Consider the following 19,085-nt stretch of genomic DNA (forward strand, 5'->3'; position numbering starts at 1 on the left):
CCTTCACCATGAATGCTCCACCCTGTGTTCAGTTTAATAAGTGCATGTATATATTTATTCTACCTTGTTTAGATAAGAATAGAATAAACAAACAAAACTATATTATGGTTACAACACGAGTCGTGATTTCTGGAAAGAGACATACTGTTAAGACATACTGTTAAGTTTTTCAAATGTATTTTTTTGGCACTTTGAACACCACAAGCCGAGTGCCATCTAGTTACATAAGATTCAAGAGAAGGCACATATCTTTATATATCCAACACTTGGCAACTCACACCAAAACAATCTAGATCAATAACTAGCACTACATGTCAGAGGAAAAATATGCATTTTTGATTTTGGGGTGAACCGTCCCTTGAAGCAAAAATGCTAAAAAACTCAGTGGTTCCAGCTTCTCAAACATGAATATATGCTGGTTTTCTTCTTTCTCTATGACATTATACTAATATAGTGTGGTTTGTGACAGTTGGTTGAAAGATTAGATATGTAAACTTGCATTTTATAAAATTGTGATAGACATTTTTCACCAAACAATCGAGAAATAAGAGTTGTGTAGTTTTATTGTCAAGTATTGAAAGTTAACATTAAAATGCGTTGCCTTGTTTTTTATACGTTCTTTGATCAGACACTTCCTGATTTATATTGTGACTTTGTCAATTAAGTAGTGTTATAATTGGTAAAGAAGCAGATTCCCGCACATCGCTCCAACGTTCAAGACATTTATGAAATCGGTAAATCAAAATGCTCTGCTCCCAACAGACTGTCTTCCAAACGATTTTATTTCTGCTAAGTTCTTGTGTGGCAGCTCATGTCACGGCACCATGTAACGCCGCTGGCACAGTTGAACTTGTGATTAAATGAATAAAAACCTAACAAATAATATTGACACGAGTCTCCCACTGTGCAGTGATTCACTTTACCTTTGACAGCATCCCAAAAAGGGGCTCTTGTGAATGCAGAGTACAAAGTCATCCTTTTAAACACTGATGTTTCTGAGACATTTGTCTTGTTAAAGTAACTGAAAAATGCGTTTATATTACTCAAAAAAGTGTATAATTCAGTGTTGTGCCTGTGTCTTATTCAGCTTGTATTAAAACATTCCCAGCTCCACTTCATAAAGCAGATTTGTTGAACCTCCATCAGTTCATTCAACCACTTTCACTCAGAACATTGTGCACAAATGTGTCTTCACTGCAGCCATATCCACCTCAGAAACACACAAACCAGGAACGTAATATGTGTTTGGATCACACTGTGAAGTGTCTAACTGCTGTCGCTCTCTTGTCCTGTGTGCACAGTGTATTCTGGGATCTGTACTGCGCTGCCCCGGACCGGAGGGAGACATGTGAACATTCCAGCGAGGCCAAGGCTTTCCATGACTATGTGAGTGAACTTAACCAACCCTTCAGTTGTGTATGAGGGCGCACAAATATGCACGCATCTACCGCTCGCTTGTGAGCACATACAGTCACATGCAGAGGGTGCATCACAGAGAAGGGTCTATTCTTTCTGTGATAATGCTGCAGGTTCTTGTTTTGACATGTCTGCTCTGCCTGCCGCAGCCTCTGTTCTGGATGGGAGAGACTCTGAGCCAGACGTCTGATGTAGCATGCTTTTAAAAAATGCAGCACCCATGAACACCACTTCTATATTTTATAGGAAAGCCCTTAGACTTCCATCTTTGAATTTTTAAAGTCTAATCGAGAGTCTTCATGCCACTCTGCCACATTTCACCTGATCAGCCTTGGTCAGATATTGGTTTTCAAGCGCTGCAGCTCAGCTGCTGGCCGCACTTCCTCAAACGCTGACCCCTGACCCCTCAGGTCTCGGCAAAACTGTCGGCCTGAGGTAAAAGGTCGCGGCACTGCCTGGCTATTTATTGGTCCACTCAAGGCTTCAGCAAAGGTCAAAGCACATAAAGCAGCTGGCTGATCACACAAGCACATTAACACAGACACACACAAACATTACGTATACACGTAGGACACATTTAGAGCTGGACAGGCTTTGCTAGCTGTGGCTGCAGGGGCAGGACGGGCAATGAAAGGTCAGGGTCCACGGCCCTCTTGACCCTCTCATCTTCTGAAGAGCTGGAGCAGTTGATCAGTAACCTATCGAACACATGCACACACACAAGAGCTGGTTGATGTGTGAGCGGATCAGCTACAATTGACAGGCTTTGTTGGTGCAGCTCTCATTATTGCAAATGACCATTTGGGGTTTTAAAATGGATTTCTATACTCTTCCATGAATGTCTTTTTTTTGCCAGCTCTATATTGAATATTTGCATTTTATTGCCTGAGACGTATTTGAATAAGGATTACACGGGTGTTCGGATGTTGACTGGACAGACTGCCTCAACTACTAGATTATCGTTCCACCTGGGCAGCAGTGAAACCTGTAATGGATTAGAGGTGCTATTCTCACCGCACACATTTCATTCGGGCTGTTTTAGCCCACAGCCAGTCACCCATTCAGTTGAACTCTCTTATGAGGTTTGACAGAAAAAGTGTGAGCACTTGTCAGCTGAACAGATTACATTTGTTGTGCATGTACTACGCATGTGTGCGCGGGCACGACTCCCCGCTCCTGTGTGTGTGTGTGTGCATGTGTTGGACCACCATAAGATTAATTACATGGTTAATTAAACCTAGTAGTTAATTAAATCTGACAACTGTGTCTAATTAATCTAAATGCAATATAATTTCCTACACCTTTCTCCGGAGGTAGGCCAGCTGGATACCTGCGTGTCAGCTCTTTAACGGCTCCGGTTTGACAGGCTGGGTCAATATATGGCTGAACATCAAGCTTCAAATTCTGCCACCGTAAAAAGAGACATTTTAAAAGTGTTTTAGTCTCTGGATTCATGAATCAGTCAGCTGGGAGCTGGTATCACTAATGCTGCTGTATATGTGACCACAGAGGGAATAAACAGAATGTGACTGTGGTGTTGGAATTGATGTGTTGGAATAAAGGAGGATGCTATGAGCTTGTTTTTAACAGAAAAACTGTGTAGTAGGGATTCAGGCAATGTTTGAACTTTGACACACCAAGTTCAGGAGGTCAGAGGGTGTGAGCTGTCTGTATGAAGGGGCTGATCTGTTGGTCAAACATTATGGATTTAAGAATGAGTTGGCGGCTGGGTTTGGTGTCTGCAGTGATGCAGGTGCTGTGCTGGACTGTCGTGGTGAAGGGGGAGCTGAGCTGTAAGGTGAAGCTTTCGATTTACTGGTCCATCTACATCCCAGCCCTCACCTATGGTCATGAGCTTTGAGTAGTGACCGAAATAATGAGATCGCGGATACAGTATAAGCGGCCGAAATGTTTCCTCCGTTTTCTCAAAGGGTGGGCTCAGCCTTAGAGATAGGGATGGAGCTTGTGACATCCAGAGGGAGCTCGGCGTAGAGCTGCTGCTCCTTCGCGTCAAAAGGGGTAAGTTGAGGTGGTTCGGGCATCTGATCAGGATGTCTCCTGGGCGCCCCCTGTTAGAGGTGTTTCAGGCACTTCCCACTGGTAGGAAGCTTCGGGTCAGACCCAGGACACTCTGGAGGGATTATACATCTCATCTGGCCTGGGAACGCCTTGGGGTCCCCCAGGAGGAGCTGGAAAGTGTTGCTGGGGAAAGGGATGTCCCTGCGACCTGGCCCCGGATAAGCGAATAAAAATGGATGGATGGAATTAGTTGTTAGCCTTTAACTTTTTAAAGATGTATTTCGCTGTGACATTTGCTTCTGCTCAAGAGGTAGAAAACCCACAACTACCAGAATGCACTGCGGCGCACTGGACCACTAAACGCTCTTACTGGTGGGAGACATAATGCAAGCTTGTGCATTTTTCCACCGGAAACAGTATGGCGGCTGGCTGGCAACAAGCTATCTCAAATTACAGTTAAACAATAAGCTAAAATATGTTTCTGAAAACATTTTGAAATCAAAGCAGTAACAAAATTTTACTGTTTGATCTCAGTTTTTCAGCCTCTGTTTTCACAATACAGGAAAAGTATGGCACCCCACCACTAAAATATGTTTCCAAAGAACATTTTAGGTGAGAAATAAGCAATACAGTAACAGTTTATGGTTTGGTTTATATTGTATTTTATCTGCACTGCCTAGTTTTACCATTTGAGTTTTAGAGAGTGCAAGAGATGGGCGGATATCTCTCGATCCACTTCTATAATCCTTGTGTCCGTGGCGGTGGGCATACGAAAATGTGGAATCTGTAGTTAGAGCAACAGCCTGAGAAACGGCAAAAATATTTGAGCTGGAAGCTGGTAAGGTGGAGAGAGGTTTATTCACACATACTACAAATATTGTTATGATGCAAAGCTGGTTGAAAATCTGCAAAGTATCCTTTTAAGAACAGCTTTATGTCTCAATGTCTTGTTGTGCATCTTTTTGTTACACATTGCCCCTAAATGCAGATCCATGTATTTGCTCTCTTTGGAAAATTTTGGATCTTCACTTGATTTTAATATAAAGTTATGCATCTCTTAGCAGTGTTTGGCTGCACAGCATGAGTTAGCAATGACTGACCCAGGGGGCCGCTGCTTTGTAGTGATGCTATTTCATAATGAATATGATAATTGTACTCTTTCCCCCTTTGATTGTGTTTATTGTAAATGCTGGAACTTTTTAAGATTTACCCCAAAGTGACAGTCAATGGTAAAGAGTGTGCTCCGAGGGTGTGGCAGAGGCTCTGACAGCAGTAAAATGTAGGTGTGTGTGAGCACACGCACTTTTGTGACTGTTACTGAGTGTGTGTGTGTGCGTCTTTGTGTGTTTGCGTGACAGAGAGAGGGAAAGAGAGTGTCAGGGTCGAAGCGTGTGAATCCCCAGGGTGATGAGGGGTCTGTCTGTCTCTGATTAACTCTGGCTCCTTGGTCCCCGCAGACCGACGGCCTGATCAAGTCTCTATCACGGCCCCTTGCTGATAACGGCTCCCTCATTCCCCCTAGTCCCCCCGGATCACAGAGTGAAAAACAACACGGCTCCCAGGAGTCGCACACGCTCCGCTCTGTGTGTCGTTCAGCAGGAGTAGTGAAGGAGGAATGTGCGCGAGATAAAGCATTATTGGTTTGTTTTTATTTATGTTTTATTTTTATTTTTTTTTTTATAATTTATAGTCCTCTCCGCTGGATACATTGTCAGTTTGTTGTGGATAACAGTGAGAGAATATCAACGCCGTGCTATAAAACTGATATTTAGAAATACAGTTTGCTTATTTGTTTCCTGGAACTAATGTGGTTGCTAGGCAACATTGAGCCAGTGTACAGTCTTAGTTACAGATTTGGTTTGGCTCAGCTCAGTTTGGCTCAATTTGGCCCAGTTTGAAGGCACCTCTTACTCAGCCATGTCCTACTGGCCCCCGCTGTGAGCGATGATGTAGACTTTGTGGACTCTCCAGTTTGGGAAAGATAATGGAATATAATGTGCTAATCCTCAGATCTGGGGACTGGTTGACAGCTAATCCAGGGGAATGTGGTGGGATTGGAGCCCTGGCCACACTCCCAGAACTGGAGGCCTCTGACTGGCTGGATCGCTTGTTGGCTTCACCCCTGGATGGCGAATCTGCTATCATAGCCACTCGAACTCGCGCGTAAACACTCGCACATGCGGCCACGCTTGTGTGCGTATCACACTCACATGCAAAAGAATGCACACACTCAAAATAAGTGAGATGATACTGTATCATAAAGAGCTGGAACAGCCTGAAGTCTTGTACCTCTGTAAAGTAATTTAAGTGGTCTCTCTTGTCGTCTTAATTGTTGGAGTTGTGTTTCTGTCCTTCCTCTTCACGTTGCTGTTTAATCATGTTTATTTCCTAAAAGAGATCCGCACAGCTATAGTCCTCTTTTCTGCTGGAATTTGGATGTTCCTCAAAAGAGCACTTTGTTAAGGAAACGTGTTTGATTATAAGAACATGGCACGTCTTTAGTAACTCAATATGAATGATTAAAGGACGAGAGCTTTGTGATGAAGAAAGCATACATATTGACGAGCGAGGAGGCACGCTTGTTCACACACACACACACACACACACATTCTTGCTCACATTAAAGCAGCCAGAAGAATGAGTCTCTGTTTTCTCTGACTCTGACACACACACACATGCGATCACAGACAAACAGTCTTTCAGGAAGCGATACACTCGGCCTTGTTGTTGCAGACATTTTGCTTTGCCCCAGCCAGAGGTCGCAACCCCAAACATCTGCGATTCATGCCAATCCGGGTTCACCGCCTGCGGAGTGTCACAGATTTAGTGCCACAAGTGCGTCATTCACGTCGCAGTGCTTCACTGACTCCACTCAGCTCTCAGCTTGTTGACGAGAACTGTCATGATGGTTGAGATGGAAGAGTCAAACAAGGGCATCGAAAACATCTTCGTCTAAGCAACAAAAATAGATCGCGTTAGGGAGAGCTGGTGTAAATACGTGTGTGAATTTGATCTGAAATGGTTAGTTTCAAAGTAATAATAATAATTTATTAGTTTTCTAAATATTATTTTCATTGTTTTTGATATGAAGAAAGAAAGAAGCCAGGGGACAACAGACAGGGTCACTGATAAGGTGAAATCTGACATCATGTAAAACTGATACTGCTATGTAACCCTGTGTCTTTTCATTTTCTAAGTAATTTTATGTTTCTGTGTCTATGATTGGTCTTTAATATCATGAAGGGCCTCATGATCCAGGACTTTGATTCATGAAAAGCCAGGGTACTTTAAGGAGAGAGGGGTCTTCCACTCATTCATTAGTTTAATTCTGTTCTGTTGGTCGTAGTACAGAAGAGAATAAAACAAAGTTCTAATAGAAAGGATCATTTCAAATTCAAATCAGATTATAGTGATCGTTTAGTCATTTAATTCTGGCAAAAATAACAAATATTCAGTTGTTCCAGCTTCTCAAATGTGAGGATTTGTAATTTGTTTCTCTTTTAAATCATTACAAATTAAAATTATCTGGATTTTGGACTCATTTTTGGACAAAATGAGCAATCTGAGCTTGTCATGTCGGGCTCTGCAAATATGTGTTGGGAATTTTGTGCAGTTTTGTGATATTTGTAGACTGAATGATTGCTCAATTTGTGACTACGACTGGCAGTTATTTTCATCATTGATTAATCGTTTTGTCTGGGGCTGCCCTCTGAAATTCAAAGATTCAAATTATCAGTCAGAGACCCCTCATTTGACTGAGATTCCTCAAGTTGAGCAGTCGTTTTTTGTCAATGAGTGTGCCGCTTTATCTTGGGACATATCAGTCCCTAGATGTAGCTCCTGTTTTTCACACTGCTCCCTCTAGTACAGGCACCTGTGGACCCAGACCCAGGGTGAGTCTGAGTGAGATGGAGGCAGCTGCCTGGAGAAAGAGCGGCTTTACCTGGCCAGGCTCTGAGATAACAGTGGTGAATTTACACCTCACAGCAACCTCACAGTCTCTGGCTTTTGTTTGATATCTGTCAGGAAAAATGTTGTTGCACATTTTTGATCTGTTGTTAGCATAGTTAGCATGCATTAGCTCGGAGGGCGAACTTGGCTTGTTTGCTATATTACATGAATGTCGCTGTCACCCTGAACATCCTGCCGAACACTATTGAAACTCTATCGGTAACGAAAGGAATGAATAGTTGAATATCCGTATTGAACAAGCAGATCTGATTCGAGTGCCGTAATTCTTCGTCAGCCCTACTTTTGTCTGCAAAATGTCAGTGTAACATGCCCATTGTGATTTTCCCAGTGAGGTGACGTCTACAAATGTTTTGTCAGACCAACAGGTCAAAGATATTCAGTTTACTGTCATACAGGACACCAGAAGGAGTAAATCTCCACATTTGAGAAGCTGTAACAAGCAAATTTTTGTCATGTTTGCCTGAAAAATGAAAAGGATAAATTATCAATATTTTCTGTCAGTCGACTTATTTATTAAACAGCTAATTGTTTAAGCTGTAAATCAATTAATCTAAACAAAAAGGTAAATGAAAATAGTTGTTAGTCGAAGCCCTTAATCTGATCCGTTCCCAGCATGCAGTGTGCAGACAGTAGATAGATGGAGGCGCACTGTTGGCTGTTGCCTGGGGATTCTTTGAGAGGGTTAAACATTTGTTAGGCTGGACCACAGTAACAGGTGGCACAAGGGGAGGAGCTGCACTCTGTAAACAACCGTTGATGGCCAAGCCTTTGTCTGGACTCTGTGTGTGATTTTGTGTGTGTTTTCCATCTCCACAACTCCCCGTGTTGCCGTACCAGGTGCTCGCTCGCTTAATTTTGACGCCACACGTCTGCTGAAGCCTTTCATAGCTGTCTTTGTCTCTGTCCTTTTCTTTTTTTACCAAAAGATAGAATTTACTCATCCTGCACCGTTTTTCCTGCTTCAATTCCTCTCAGGTCTTTTTCACCGCCAACACCCCCCCCCCCCCCGGTCGCTCTTTCTTTCCTTTCCTCTCTGTTCCACGCTGTCTTTCTTATCCTCCCCCTCTCTCCTTTTGCCTCCCTCCCTCCACCTCTCCTCCCGCCGCCCTCCCCCTCTCTCAGAGGAGATTGATTGGGTAATCTGGCTGGGTGCCAGTAGTGCCCGCTTTCTTGCTCGGGGGAAGGAGAGAAGCGGGGGCGACATGACGACATGCAGGAATAATAATAACATCCATAATATAGGCAGAGTAGGTATGGATGGAGGGATGGAGAAGAGAAAGAGAGCAGAGGAATGGAGTTGGCGTTGGCACGGCGATGTCTTCTTTATACAGATTCTCCTGGCTGTTATAAATATAGCCTACACACAAACGGCATGCCACAACATTGTGTCTCCATTTCTGTCCGTCTCTATCTGTCTTTCCATCTTCCAGACCCCCCCCCCACCTCCTCCGTTTGCGCCTGTGTCGTCTTTTAATATCAAACAGTGCGTGGAGTGCAGGCTGCAGGCAGACGGGCGTTGAGCGAGAGGACGCTGTCTTTGTGTGCCGTTGTTTACCGTTGTTACCGTCTAAATGAAAAAGGCCAGTTGGCTCCTCTGTCTGTGTATACCTTTCCCTATCTGAGGGAAGCAACAAAGCCTGAAAGTGCTGCCCTCAAGCTGTGTGTGTGTTCGGCTGGAGGTCTGGAAGTGACAGAAGCAGCAGATCAAATATTGTTTATGATTCCCTTCCTCGCAGGTTCATTCTGGGCAAGCTTAAAATGTGCTGTGGTTTAGCATTTGATCTTGACTCCGCAAGCATGAGCTCCTGGATCTGTGTTTGACAGAGACAGACATGAAGACAGACAGATGGAGACAACAAACCGGGGGACAGAAAGACAAGCGACAGAGGGGAGGAGAGGAGGAGAGACGGGGAGCAAGAGGGAGTTGGAGGGGAAGGGAGGGAGATGTATCAGCGTGCGGGAAGAAAGAGGTGTCTGAAAACACCGGGGACTCTTTTTGAAGTCTGCATTTTTTATAGTTTATCTGAGTTTTGGTACAAGCTATGCTGTGCATATTGCTAGCCAGAGCAGCGTAAACGCCACGAATCCGCCTGAGCAAAGTTATTGTAGAAGCCAAACCCTGCAGCGTTTACTTTCCCTCCCTGCATGCAGATTTCCAACCCAGTCCCATTTAATTTCCCTAACCCAGTTACCCATGAATGCCCTCTTAGTTGCAACATCATCATCCATAAAATTTAAACGCATGCTTTAAATGAATACTACATTCTGGGAAATAGTAGAAACTCCTCAGGGCATTTGTTTATCTCTCTCAGTGAAACTAGGGTGAATGCTGCCAATTCTGTTTCAGTTTAGTCATTTTCAGGAAATAGATTATGGTTCAATAATTAAAAAAAGCAACATTCATCACTTGTTTGCCTCGACTGTAACCAGTTTACTGTGGAGAATTGAAGTGAGCAATTTGTCAGGGGGTTTGAAGTTCGAGGGCGACCTTCCGTGCCGGAGGTGCTTCTGTCTGTGGCGTCTTGTCTGTGATGTTTTCTCCTGCCAAGCCTGCATCTCCTGCTCAGGCATTTACACACACACGCTCTCGTTCTCGCCATCTTTGAAGTTCACCGACACTAGTGACTCCCAAACCACTTCCACTTACAGTATCCATTTATCCATTGTGTGAGGAGACCCTGTCCTGCACAAAATGACATAAATTACTGCAATTATGATGCTTCTGCTTAGCTTGAACTTTCCTTTGGCAACCTGCACTGACTTTGTGTTTTCATAACTTTGTGTCCTAAATGTGCAAGAAGAGGGCAGAACAACGTGCGATAACTTTTTGTGAGCATTTTACTGTTTTACAAAGTAATTTCAAAGCAGGTTTGTCTTCAAAGTGACACGAAACGCTCGTCTCCAGCCGACTTTTCCAGCTGCGTAGCTCCCTGTTCTCTCTTCCCAGAGTGAAGCTTGGAGCAGCACTCCATTACTGCCGTTCCTCATTAGGTCTAAAACACTGACGATGGTTACAAGGATTGTCAGCCGGGTCCCAGGGAGTGAAACCTATCTTTAAACACACACTCCTGTTGGTTAACTCGGGAGAGTTGAGAAGCCATTTCCTTCTCTTTACGCCAGGTCCCTAAATTAAATCAGCTCACACTGGAGCTGCTGCTGTGGTGGACATAATATGAGAAAAGTTTGATTTTCAAGTCAAGCTTGATTGCTTGCTGTTGTACAAGTCCGGGAGCGCACGTTAACTGTCCGCTGAGGAATTTGGTGTTTGGCAAACTGTGTGAGTGGAGGAAATGAGGAACTGGGACGTTCTGTGAGAGTGTGTGAGGACACTTTTAAGGCTGCGAGATTATGGATTTAACAGGAGTCAAGATGTTTGAGATCAAGACTTTCGCTCATGATTCTTTGACAGAAAAAAGAACTGCATACAGTATACATGCAGTGCTTTAAATATGTACATGTATGTGTGCACAGCAGTCCACAAATATTAGATATAACCTGTTAAATTTAAAAGGCCTTCTCAAATTATAAAAGCCTTTTGTGACATGGTTTTACTGCATAATCTGTTTCAAATGAATACTTGACCCACTAAACAACCATTTGTACAGTATATCAACTGCTCACCACGTTACGTTTAATTTCTGTGGAAAATTTTGTTTTTCTCTCATGCCTCCAGAGAATGAAGAATCCAAAACAGAAAACATTCTTGAATTGAAGTAAAGGGGGCATGTTTAACAACAGAAAAACTATATCAAGACATTGACAACTCCTGCAGTGTGACCCAAGTCTTAGTTGTCCAGTCGTATCCTCAGTACTAAACAGACTAGCGCACGAACAAGTAGTGTCCTGGGCACATGCGCGCGTTTGAACTCTGCTCAGTGAATGAATGAATGAACGAGCAGAGTTCAAAAACAAGCACTTACTCATTCACATTACTTGTGCGCAAAAGTTTCTCAAAAAGTAAGGTTCGAGTGAATATGTCTGGATCAATGAGACTTTGATTATTCTGAGTTGTATATGAGTCACGACGAGTTGATTATACTGCACTGCCTCATAGAAAGCGGGTACCTGTTCGAACCCAGGGTGGGGGAGCCCTTCTGTGCGGAGTTTGCAAGTTCTCCCTGTGTCAGCATGGGTTTTCTCCAGGTTCTAGAGTCTCCTCTCACAGTCCAAAGACATGCAGGTTAGGTTGGTTGGTGACTTGGTTGTCTGTCTCTATGTGTCAGCCCTGTGAAAGTCTGGCGACCTGTCCGGGGTGTACCCCACCTCTCACCTAATGTCAGCTGGGATAGGCTCCAGCCCCCCGCGACCCCTAACAGGATAGCGGTTACAGAAAGATTTTGTAAACAGGTGTTATGATGTAGTTTTGCCGTTAAATGCGACTCCCCTTTACTTCAATTCATCTAGAATGTTTGACATTTTTGGATTTCCCTGTTTACCGTTGAGGCAGGCAAGAAAAACACAGCTGTCCTCATAAATTCAACACAACACGGGGTGCGTAATTGATATACAAATGGTCATTTTGTGGGTGAACTTCTCCTTTAAGAACAGTGTCGAGTATAGAAACATTAAACCAAGTATGAATATCAACATTTTCTTCAACTCAGACCTTCTCTCACGTAAACTTTGTTGCCAGAGCGGTCAGACAACAATGTTCAGAGAACTTTTAGAAAGAAAATCAACCTGAAACTGTAAAAGTGAGTGATCCAAAAAAGGATTTTGGAAAGTGACCTTGACATGTGGTGCTGCAGGACAGTTTGTGCTGGAGTCTTTGTAGATTTTGAGCTTCTTCTCAAAGTGTTTTGTGGTGAAAATTCAAGGTGTTGCCTTGTGTTGCTGTTGCTGCCACCACAGAGCACTGATGGTGTTGGTGCTTTAGAACGTTGTGGTCGACTAATGGGGGATTTGTTGATTTGGTTTTTCAGTGACCAAACATGCATGTCATATGTCATGAGTTGAAGCAAACATTAAGTTAGTTTGCAGCTTTCACTTCCCCTCCCTCCCGTCTGTTTGATTACACTACATGTTGCATGCTTGTTTTCACATGTCACAGTACCACTTGTCCCATCAGGTTTTTGAACGACTTATTATGCAAATGCAGTAGATTTGAATTGCTTTGAGAAGTTCATACATGTTTGATTAATAAGTGAATTCAGCTTCACTTCCTCCCTCAAGTCAGAGCTGCTTTTCTGCTCGACACTCTGGAGTCTCAGTTTCATCCTTTTAAACACTATAACAATCCTTTTTTTTAAAGTCTGTCACTCGTCTTTCTTTTCTTCCTCACGTCTTTGTCCGCTCTTTACAGTCTCCCTCCTTCTCACACACACTCATGCACACTCTGTACTGCCCTTTCTCCTTTGCCTCTGCCTCTCTTTGTGGCAGTGGGCAGGCTTGTAGCTGGCAAACGTCGCAGCCTGGCACAGTGTGTCCCTGGCACAGCGTGTGTGTGTGTGTCTCAGTGTGTGTGTGTGTCTGCTGTCTGCTGCACAGCTCTGCCAGTCCACCAGTCTCAAGTACCAGCTGGGCACCCAAACTCACAACCAAAATAAACTGGCCGCTCTATCAATGAGCCCATGGGTTGAAGCGCGTGTTCAGAAGTGTGTTTGCTTGTGTTTGTGCGTGCATGCATATGTACTTGTCTACGTGTGTGTGTGTGGGGCTGTTCGGACACCCTGCTTATTAAGTCTCATTGAACCGAGTGGCGAAACAAACACAGTCCTTCCTCAGATGAATGCCTGAGATGTTCGCCTGTCTCAACTTTGCATTACACTGAGGCCCTCCCTGCTAGGATTAAAGACTAAAACAATTACAAAGCCTTATTTGCAATTCAAATTCTCCTAAATGCAGACTTAATCCCCATTTTCCAAAGGCAGCAATACTGAGAGGCAGAATAAATGTGTGAGAGAGATCCAGTTCAAGCCTCTGTCGGGGTTTCTGTTGCTAAAATAACACTTATAAGTTATGGGGGGGAGGATAATGAATGTGCTTTGAGCTGGTTGAGTTATATTTGGAGAACAGTTTGTTTCTGTTAAAAGCCTGTCTTTGTAATGACGGGATAAATGCACAGAATCAGCAGGGGACTCGCTGATTTTCTCACTGCTTGTGCAGAGAGAGAGACGCACTCACGTCCTCGCAAATATTTGCATTTTGTTTTATTTGCATGCGTGTGTGTTTTTACATATTCACATGCGTGCGCGTTAAGGTGTGCAAGATGGCGGGGGCCACGGTGAGCGTGCTTTACTGCTGCCCAGGGTATATTTACAGACAGTGACTTTAATGCAGTGTAATGATTATTTTTATTTCAGGTACTTCGGCAGCCCGTTCACTCTGAGTGGAATGACTCCCCATTGGCCCACTGATTACCTCTGTGGCTGCTGCCACACCTGGCTCCTTCAGCTCTCCTCTCTCTCAGCCATTGCACCCTCAGAACCTCCCCCCTTTTTAATACTACAACTTCATCAGTTCACCCCTCTCTCAGTGTACCTTTAACTTCAGCAGCTGCACCCTCATTTTCTTTGGTGTCTTTGTCAGTTACAATACCTTTATCATCTCCTCGTCTCTTCCTTCCTTCAGTCATCACACCTTTACTCCTCTAGTTAGCGCTACTGTAAAACTGTACCTACTGTGACACACATCCACCTGTGCACCTTTGCAGCTTTTCTTTTGCTCTTTAACACCTAAAATCACAGTGCTCTTACAGTACATGCTCCACATCTATGGAGTTCTCTGCAGAGATGTGCCAGTATACTTCTATGTGGCACAGAGTTCCCGCCTTATGTGAATTGATTGGCAGTGTGTCATACATCAGATCAAAATGCACGAAAATGATAAAACGGTTCCTTTGCAAACCTCTGCAACAGTTACCCTTAAAAACCTGTTGGTGAAGTGTCTTCTGATCATTGTCAGCCACACTCATACTTTCCTACTAAACGTATTTACCGCCTTTCTTCTCTACACCCGCCACATCTGTCTGTAGGGATGGGAATTGAGAACTGGTTCCAAATTATCTGGTCCATCTGAATCGTATGCGTCTATGTTTATCAGTTCCTTTTATTGATGCCAGCATGTTTTCAGTTGTGCGTTGCAAAACAATGACATCAGACTCAGCTCCACTTTATTTGTAACGCACCTTTCATACAAACATGTAGCCCACATTGCTTCATATAGCAAAATTAAAACAAATACAAAAAAATAAAAAATAACATAAACAACTATGAATGCAGTTTTGCAGACTTGAAAAAAATATTTTAAAAAAATCAATAAATAAAAGTCTACAAAAATAAAGTCTATAAAATAAAGTAAGATCAAATAAGATAAAATAAAATAATAAGATAAAAATGAAATAAGATAAAATGAAATAAAATAAAATAAGATGAAATAAACACCAGGGATAATATAAAGTCAAAACCAATGATATAAAAACTAAAATTAAGGCTGTAATATATTAGTCCAGATTAAAAGCTGGACACTTGCAACAAGAAGAAGTCACAGTGGAGAGGCAGAAACAGTCCAAAGTGGGACTTCATTTCATTGCGAAAGATAACAACAGTGGTGCTTGTTATGTATGGTAAAATGATCATTTCAAGTTCAGCAGGAAACACCAGAAATATGCTGAAACATCTTTCTGTACGACATGGGTTTAAATTCCAGGAATGCCATGTATCTGACACTCTACACACAAGTGCTACTGCTTCCCGACTGAGCAGCACGTCTGTTACTGAGGGTAAATATCCTATGTTGTAATGATGTTAGTGCCACACTCAGCAAATATTATATATTATATATTCTGTCATTTTATTCATTTATCCATTTAAGATGATGACAGACAGCAGTGCCGGACCTGGTACCCTCAATTTAACAACAACATGACAACATAAATAAACAACTTAGCTAAAAAACAAGAATAATAAATATCAAAAAAACAGGAGAATATGGTATGTGTAAATTTGCAAATTTTATTTTGGGCCCTGGATCCTTGTTCCTATTCATTTTCTCTTATCTTAATGCTCTCCATATTCACTCCACTACACCATACCGGTGCTCCTGCGTGTTCTGGCTGAGATGATCACACACTGATGAACACATCAAGGTGAACTGCTAGCTCGCACTTACTGTGTTTAGATTCAGAGATAATAAAGTAGTCGTATTGATGCTGAAAACCTGTGTAGGCCTTCTTTTTTCGACACAAAAATTGGTTAGGAATCAATAAGGGAATTGATTATGAGTTGGACTGATAAGCAGAATCGCTAATGGCATTGGTATCAATAGAATCTTATCAGTTCCCATTCCTATCTGACCATCATCATGGTGTTGTCTTCTTGACTGTCAGAAGGAGAAGAACATGTAAATGGACCCTGATAAACCGCCCACTTTCATGTCACTTCTTTCTCTCCCTCCTCGTCTGAATGATTCAAGTCAACATCGTGTTTATTTTCCGATCTTCCAGGAGAGCGTCCTCCCCTCCTGCTTTCCATTTTACAGAATCCTTCTCAAGGCTCTCACCTTGAGTTTGGTTGCACACCAGCATTCTTCACCTCGTTCCCTTGGTTCTGCCGTTATCCACCCTCACACTACATCCCTTTTAACTTTTTTACTCTTTCTCACTCAAGAGGAAAGCTCGCTCAACCTGCTTCACCAATAAACATAATATTACCTTTAGACCACATCTAATTGTTAGTAGATCTTTAGGTTTGTGCTCACCTCATTGAGCACATGTTGAAAGTTAGATTTTTCTTTAGGCTTAATTAGGAGTCGTGCGTCTGTTGAGGTCTGTCATTTGTAGTAACCTTCTGAAGCCTTTTTAACACTGCTGGCAAATGACAACCTTGGAGTTCTTTGGAAGGAGTAATATATTAACAGGAAGTTTATCATGAAAATGTGTCACTGTGAAGACTTCTGATGCTCGTGCTTCTTACTTAGAGTTTCTTTTGCGCAGAACAACAGAACTTCGGGCTGCCCCTGACTAAGAATTTTCTTTGTCGACCAATAGTCGTCATTTAGGACCATTAGTCGACTAGTCGCCCGCATGTTTACGATAATAATTTAGTTACTATTATATATTTTGGACGGACGGGGCAACACAGTGGTTTGAGTTGAAGGTGTGAGAAAGAATAGTATCAGTAACATTGTTAACACTGTGCTACATTACAGAGAAATACAAAACCGTACTAATGAACCTTCATTAATATAGGCCTATATTTTATCTACAAGTGCACGTCACACACTGAGCGAGCCGCCTGTTAATGACGCTGTGGGCTAATGGGCATGGAGCTACTTCCATGTTTCAGATGATACGTCATGTTTGTAGTCGACCAATGAAGATGAGTTTACATAGCACCTTGGGTTCGTCCTTCACCTTCTCAAAATGATCCCACACTTTGGATTTCCTGCCCGACATGTTATTAACTAGCCTGTGGAATAACTGCAGGTACCAGCCCTGGAAATTAGATGCCACCACGTCTTTAGTTACCTGGAAGACACAAGGTTGGGCACTTGGTGCTACACTTGTGCCTTTTTTGTGCCAGCTTTCAATAGTGCTGCGGCAGGTTGCGTCTGAGGTTGCTAAGCAACCTTAACAAGCACCGTATCAAACCCTAGTTACCTGAAATCCAGAGTGCAGAGCTGATCATCTTCCAGGCGCTGTTTATAAGTGTGTAGGCCTATCGTCCATGGGACAGATGTAAAGCTCTGGGTAGCCCTGCACTAACATGATCAACTTTTCCGTATTTATCAGACTGAATATTTACAGAAGAAGGGAAAGATATCTGTTGTCTGTGATTGGTTTGTGATGTGACTCCTGTCAGACTGCTGAGCATGGCCACTTCCTGTGTCCATCCTTTCAAATTAAACCCCCACATGGTCCAGTCATATAGGTTTTGACTTATTTTGACGAGATGCAGCTCCTAACAGTTTCACGTTTGTTTGGTTGTTTTTGTGCGACTAAGCAACCAATGAAATCTTGCCAACTAATGACCTTTCTGGTCGACTAATGTTTGATCAGCGATCAGGGGGCAGCCCCAGCAGAGCTATTAAGAAGTTTTTATATATCAGTGTATGTGTGTGTGTTCATATCTGACTGATGCTCTCCCCCTGAGTGAGCCGCACTGCAGCTATTAGCCAGCCTTGAGGTCAGAGGCCGCCCCTGCCACCGTGAAGGGTTAATTCTTCTGAGAGGGACAGAAAATCCAAAAATCCACATCATGTACTTAGCAACAACTGCAACGTGTGAACTTCCAACCTCGGCTCGGCTGTCTGCACGTAAGCCTTCAGATCAGTTATTTATATCTCTCATGATTAAGTTCAGTGGATAAATAGGGCGCCACATCTGCTTCGTTATTGACTGAATGTTTGGCCTTGTTTAAGCCTCAGTGTGTGTTTATGTATGTACGCACGTGTATATCCATGAATAAAAAAGTAAAAACTCCAAGGACCAGAAGTTACACACTCTCTACATGTATTATTCCTCTCATGTGTCCCGCCTGCGTCGTCTGATCTGTTTTTATCACATCAGATCTTTGCTGTAAAAAGTGACATTTGGAATAGAGAGATCCACAACACTGCACTGCACTCTGTTGCACTCTGAAAAGGTCAGCTTTCACTGAAGAAGTGTGTGCGACCAGCCGACGCTCTGCGAGTGTGAAAGAAAAGAGAGGGAGAGAGGTTCCTCCTGAACAGTTAGATGGTTGGGTGGACTATAGATTCCTGCTTTGTGTTGACTTTTCTCCCTCTGTGTGAGGAAAGCTGTGTTGTTCTGAACTGAGCTGCTCTCTTCTGTGCTGAACTGTTCTGCTGGATGCTGTAATCTCTTCAGTGCATGGCCAGATTACTGTCTGCTCCATATTGTCTGGTGGCGGTCTGCAGGATGGAGAGATGGCAGGAGGAGGGAAGAGAGGGAGGGATGGAGGAGGCTCTGCTCTGATCTGCTGCTACATAAGGAAGATTACCTTTTTATTAATGTATCCATCTGGACGTTTGCTATATTTAGTTGTTTGTCCGGTCTGTTTGTGTTTAAGGACATACTGTATAAACCTTACCAGATTTCAATCGAGATAAATCAAGGCCGAGATTAGACGTATGTGTTATTTCTCAAGAGCTGTCAACCAAATGACTAAATCACAATGTAGCGTAATTATGATTAGATTGTATTAAAATATGTGTAGAATTCCCTTTGTGACTAATACCTGTGCTATTTACCCAGAACATTAAATTATTATTTTTTTTAATAGAATGATTTTCAGTAGAGAAAAATGAAGAAATTTGAGTATTCATTGTGCCCCCACCACCACCACCACCCCCACCCTTCCACGCGTCTTCCTCTCCATCTCTTTCTGTCTCCTGTGCACTCCGTGCAGAAATGATTTCCATTCCTGCTGAATTAATGAGGTTCTGCTGAACTGAGAAAAGGCAAGGGGAGTGTGTACACACACACACACACACACACACACACACACACACACACACACACACACACAGACGCAGGCAGGGAGACACACATGCACAGTCTCACACACACACACACACACACACACACACACACACACACACACACACACATTCTCACAGGCACACATCTACTATAGCCATATTTAAGTCCGTGTTCACACTCACACATGCACACAGTGATTCACTGAAGCGTGGCCACTTTCTGCCGTTTCAAAGCACAAACAGAATTTTGTTTTAAA

The 19,085-nt window shown here is 43.0% G+C and overlaps 2 protein-coding genes across 3 annotated transcripts in view; one reads left to right on the plus strand and one right to left on the minus strand.

Moving 5' to 3' along the window:
• Positions 1-19,085, minus strand: part of zgc:92140 (uncharacterized protein LOC447854 homolog) — a 670,238-nt gene that overhangs the window by 333,706 nt on the left and 317,447 nt on the right. The gene's annotated exons all lie outside the window — the stretch shown is intronic.
• Positions 1-19,085, plus strand: part of ssbp4 (single stranded DNA binding protein 4) — a 121,715-nt gene that overhangs the window by 32,890 nt on the left and 69,740 nt on the right. For both annotated transcript variants that reach the window (XM_049587241.1, XM_049587240.1), the window contains exon 4: positions 1,302-1,386. In XM_049587241.1, coding sequence (XP_049443198.1) covers positions 1,302-1,386 — 85 coding nt within the window. The remainder of the gene's footprint in view (positions 1-1,301; positions 1,387-19,085) is intronic.

Source organism: Epinephelus fuscoguttatus, linkage group LG10, assembly GCF_011397635.1.
Source record: "Epinephelus fuscoguttatus linkage group LG10, E.fuscoguttatus.final_Chr_v1".
NCBI classification, from domain to species: Eukaryota; Metazoa; Chordata; class Actinopteri; order Perciformes; family Serranidae; genus Epinephelus; species Epinephelus fuscoguttatus.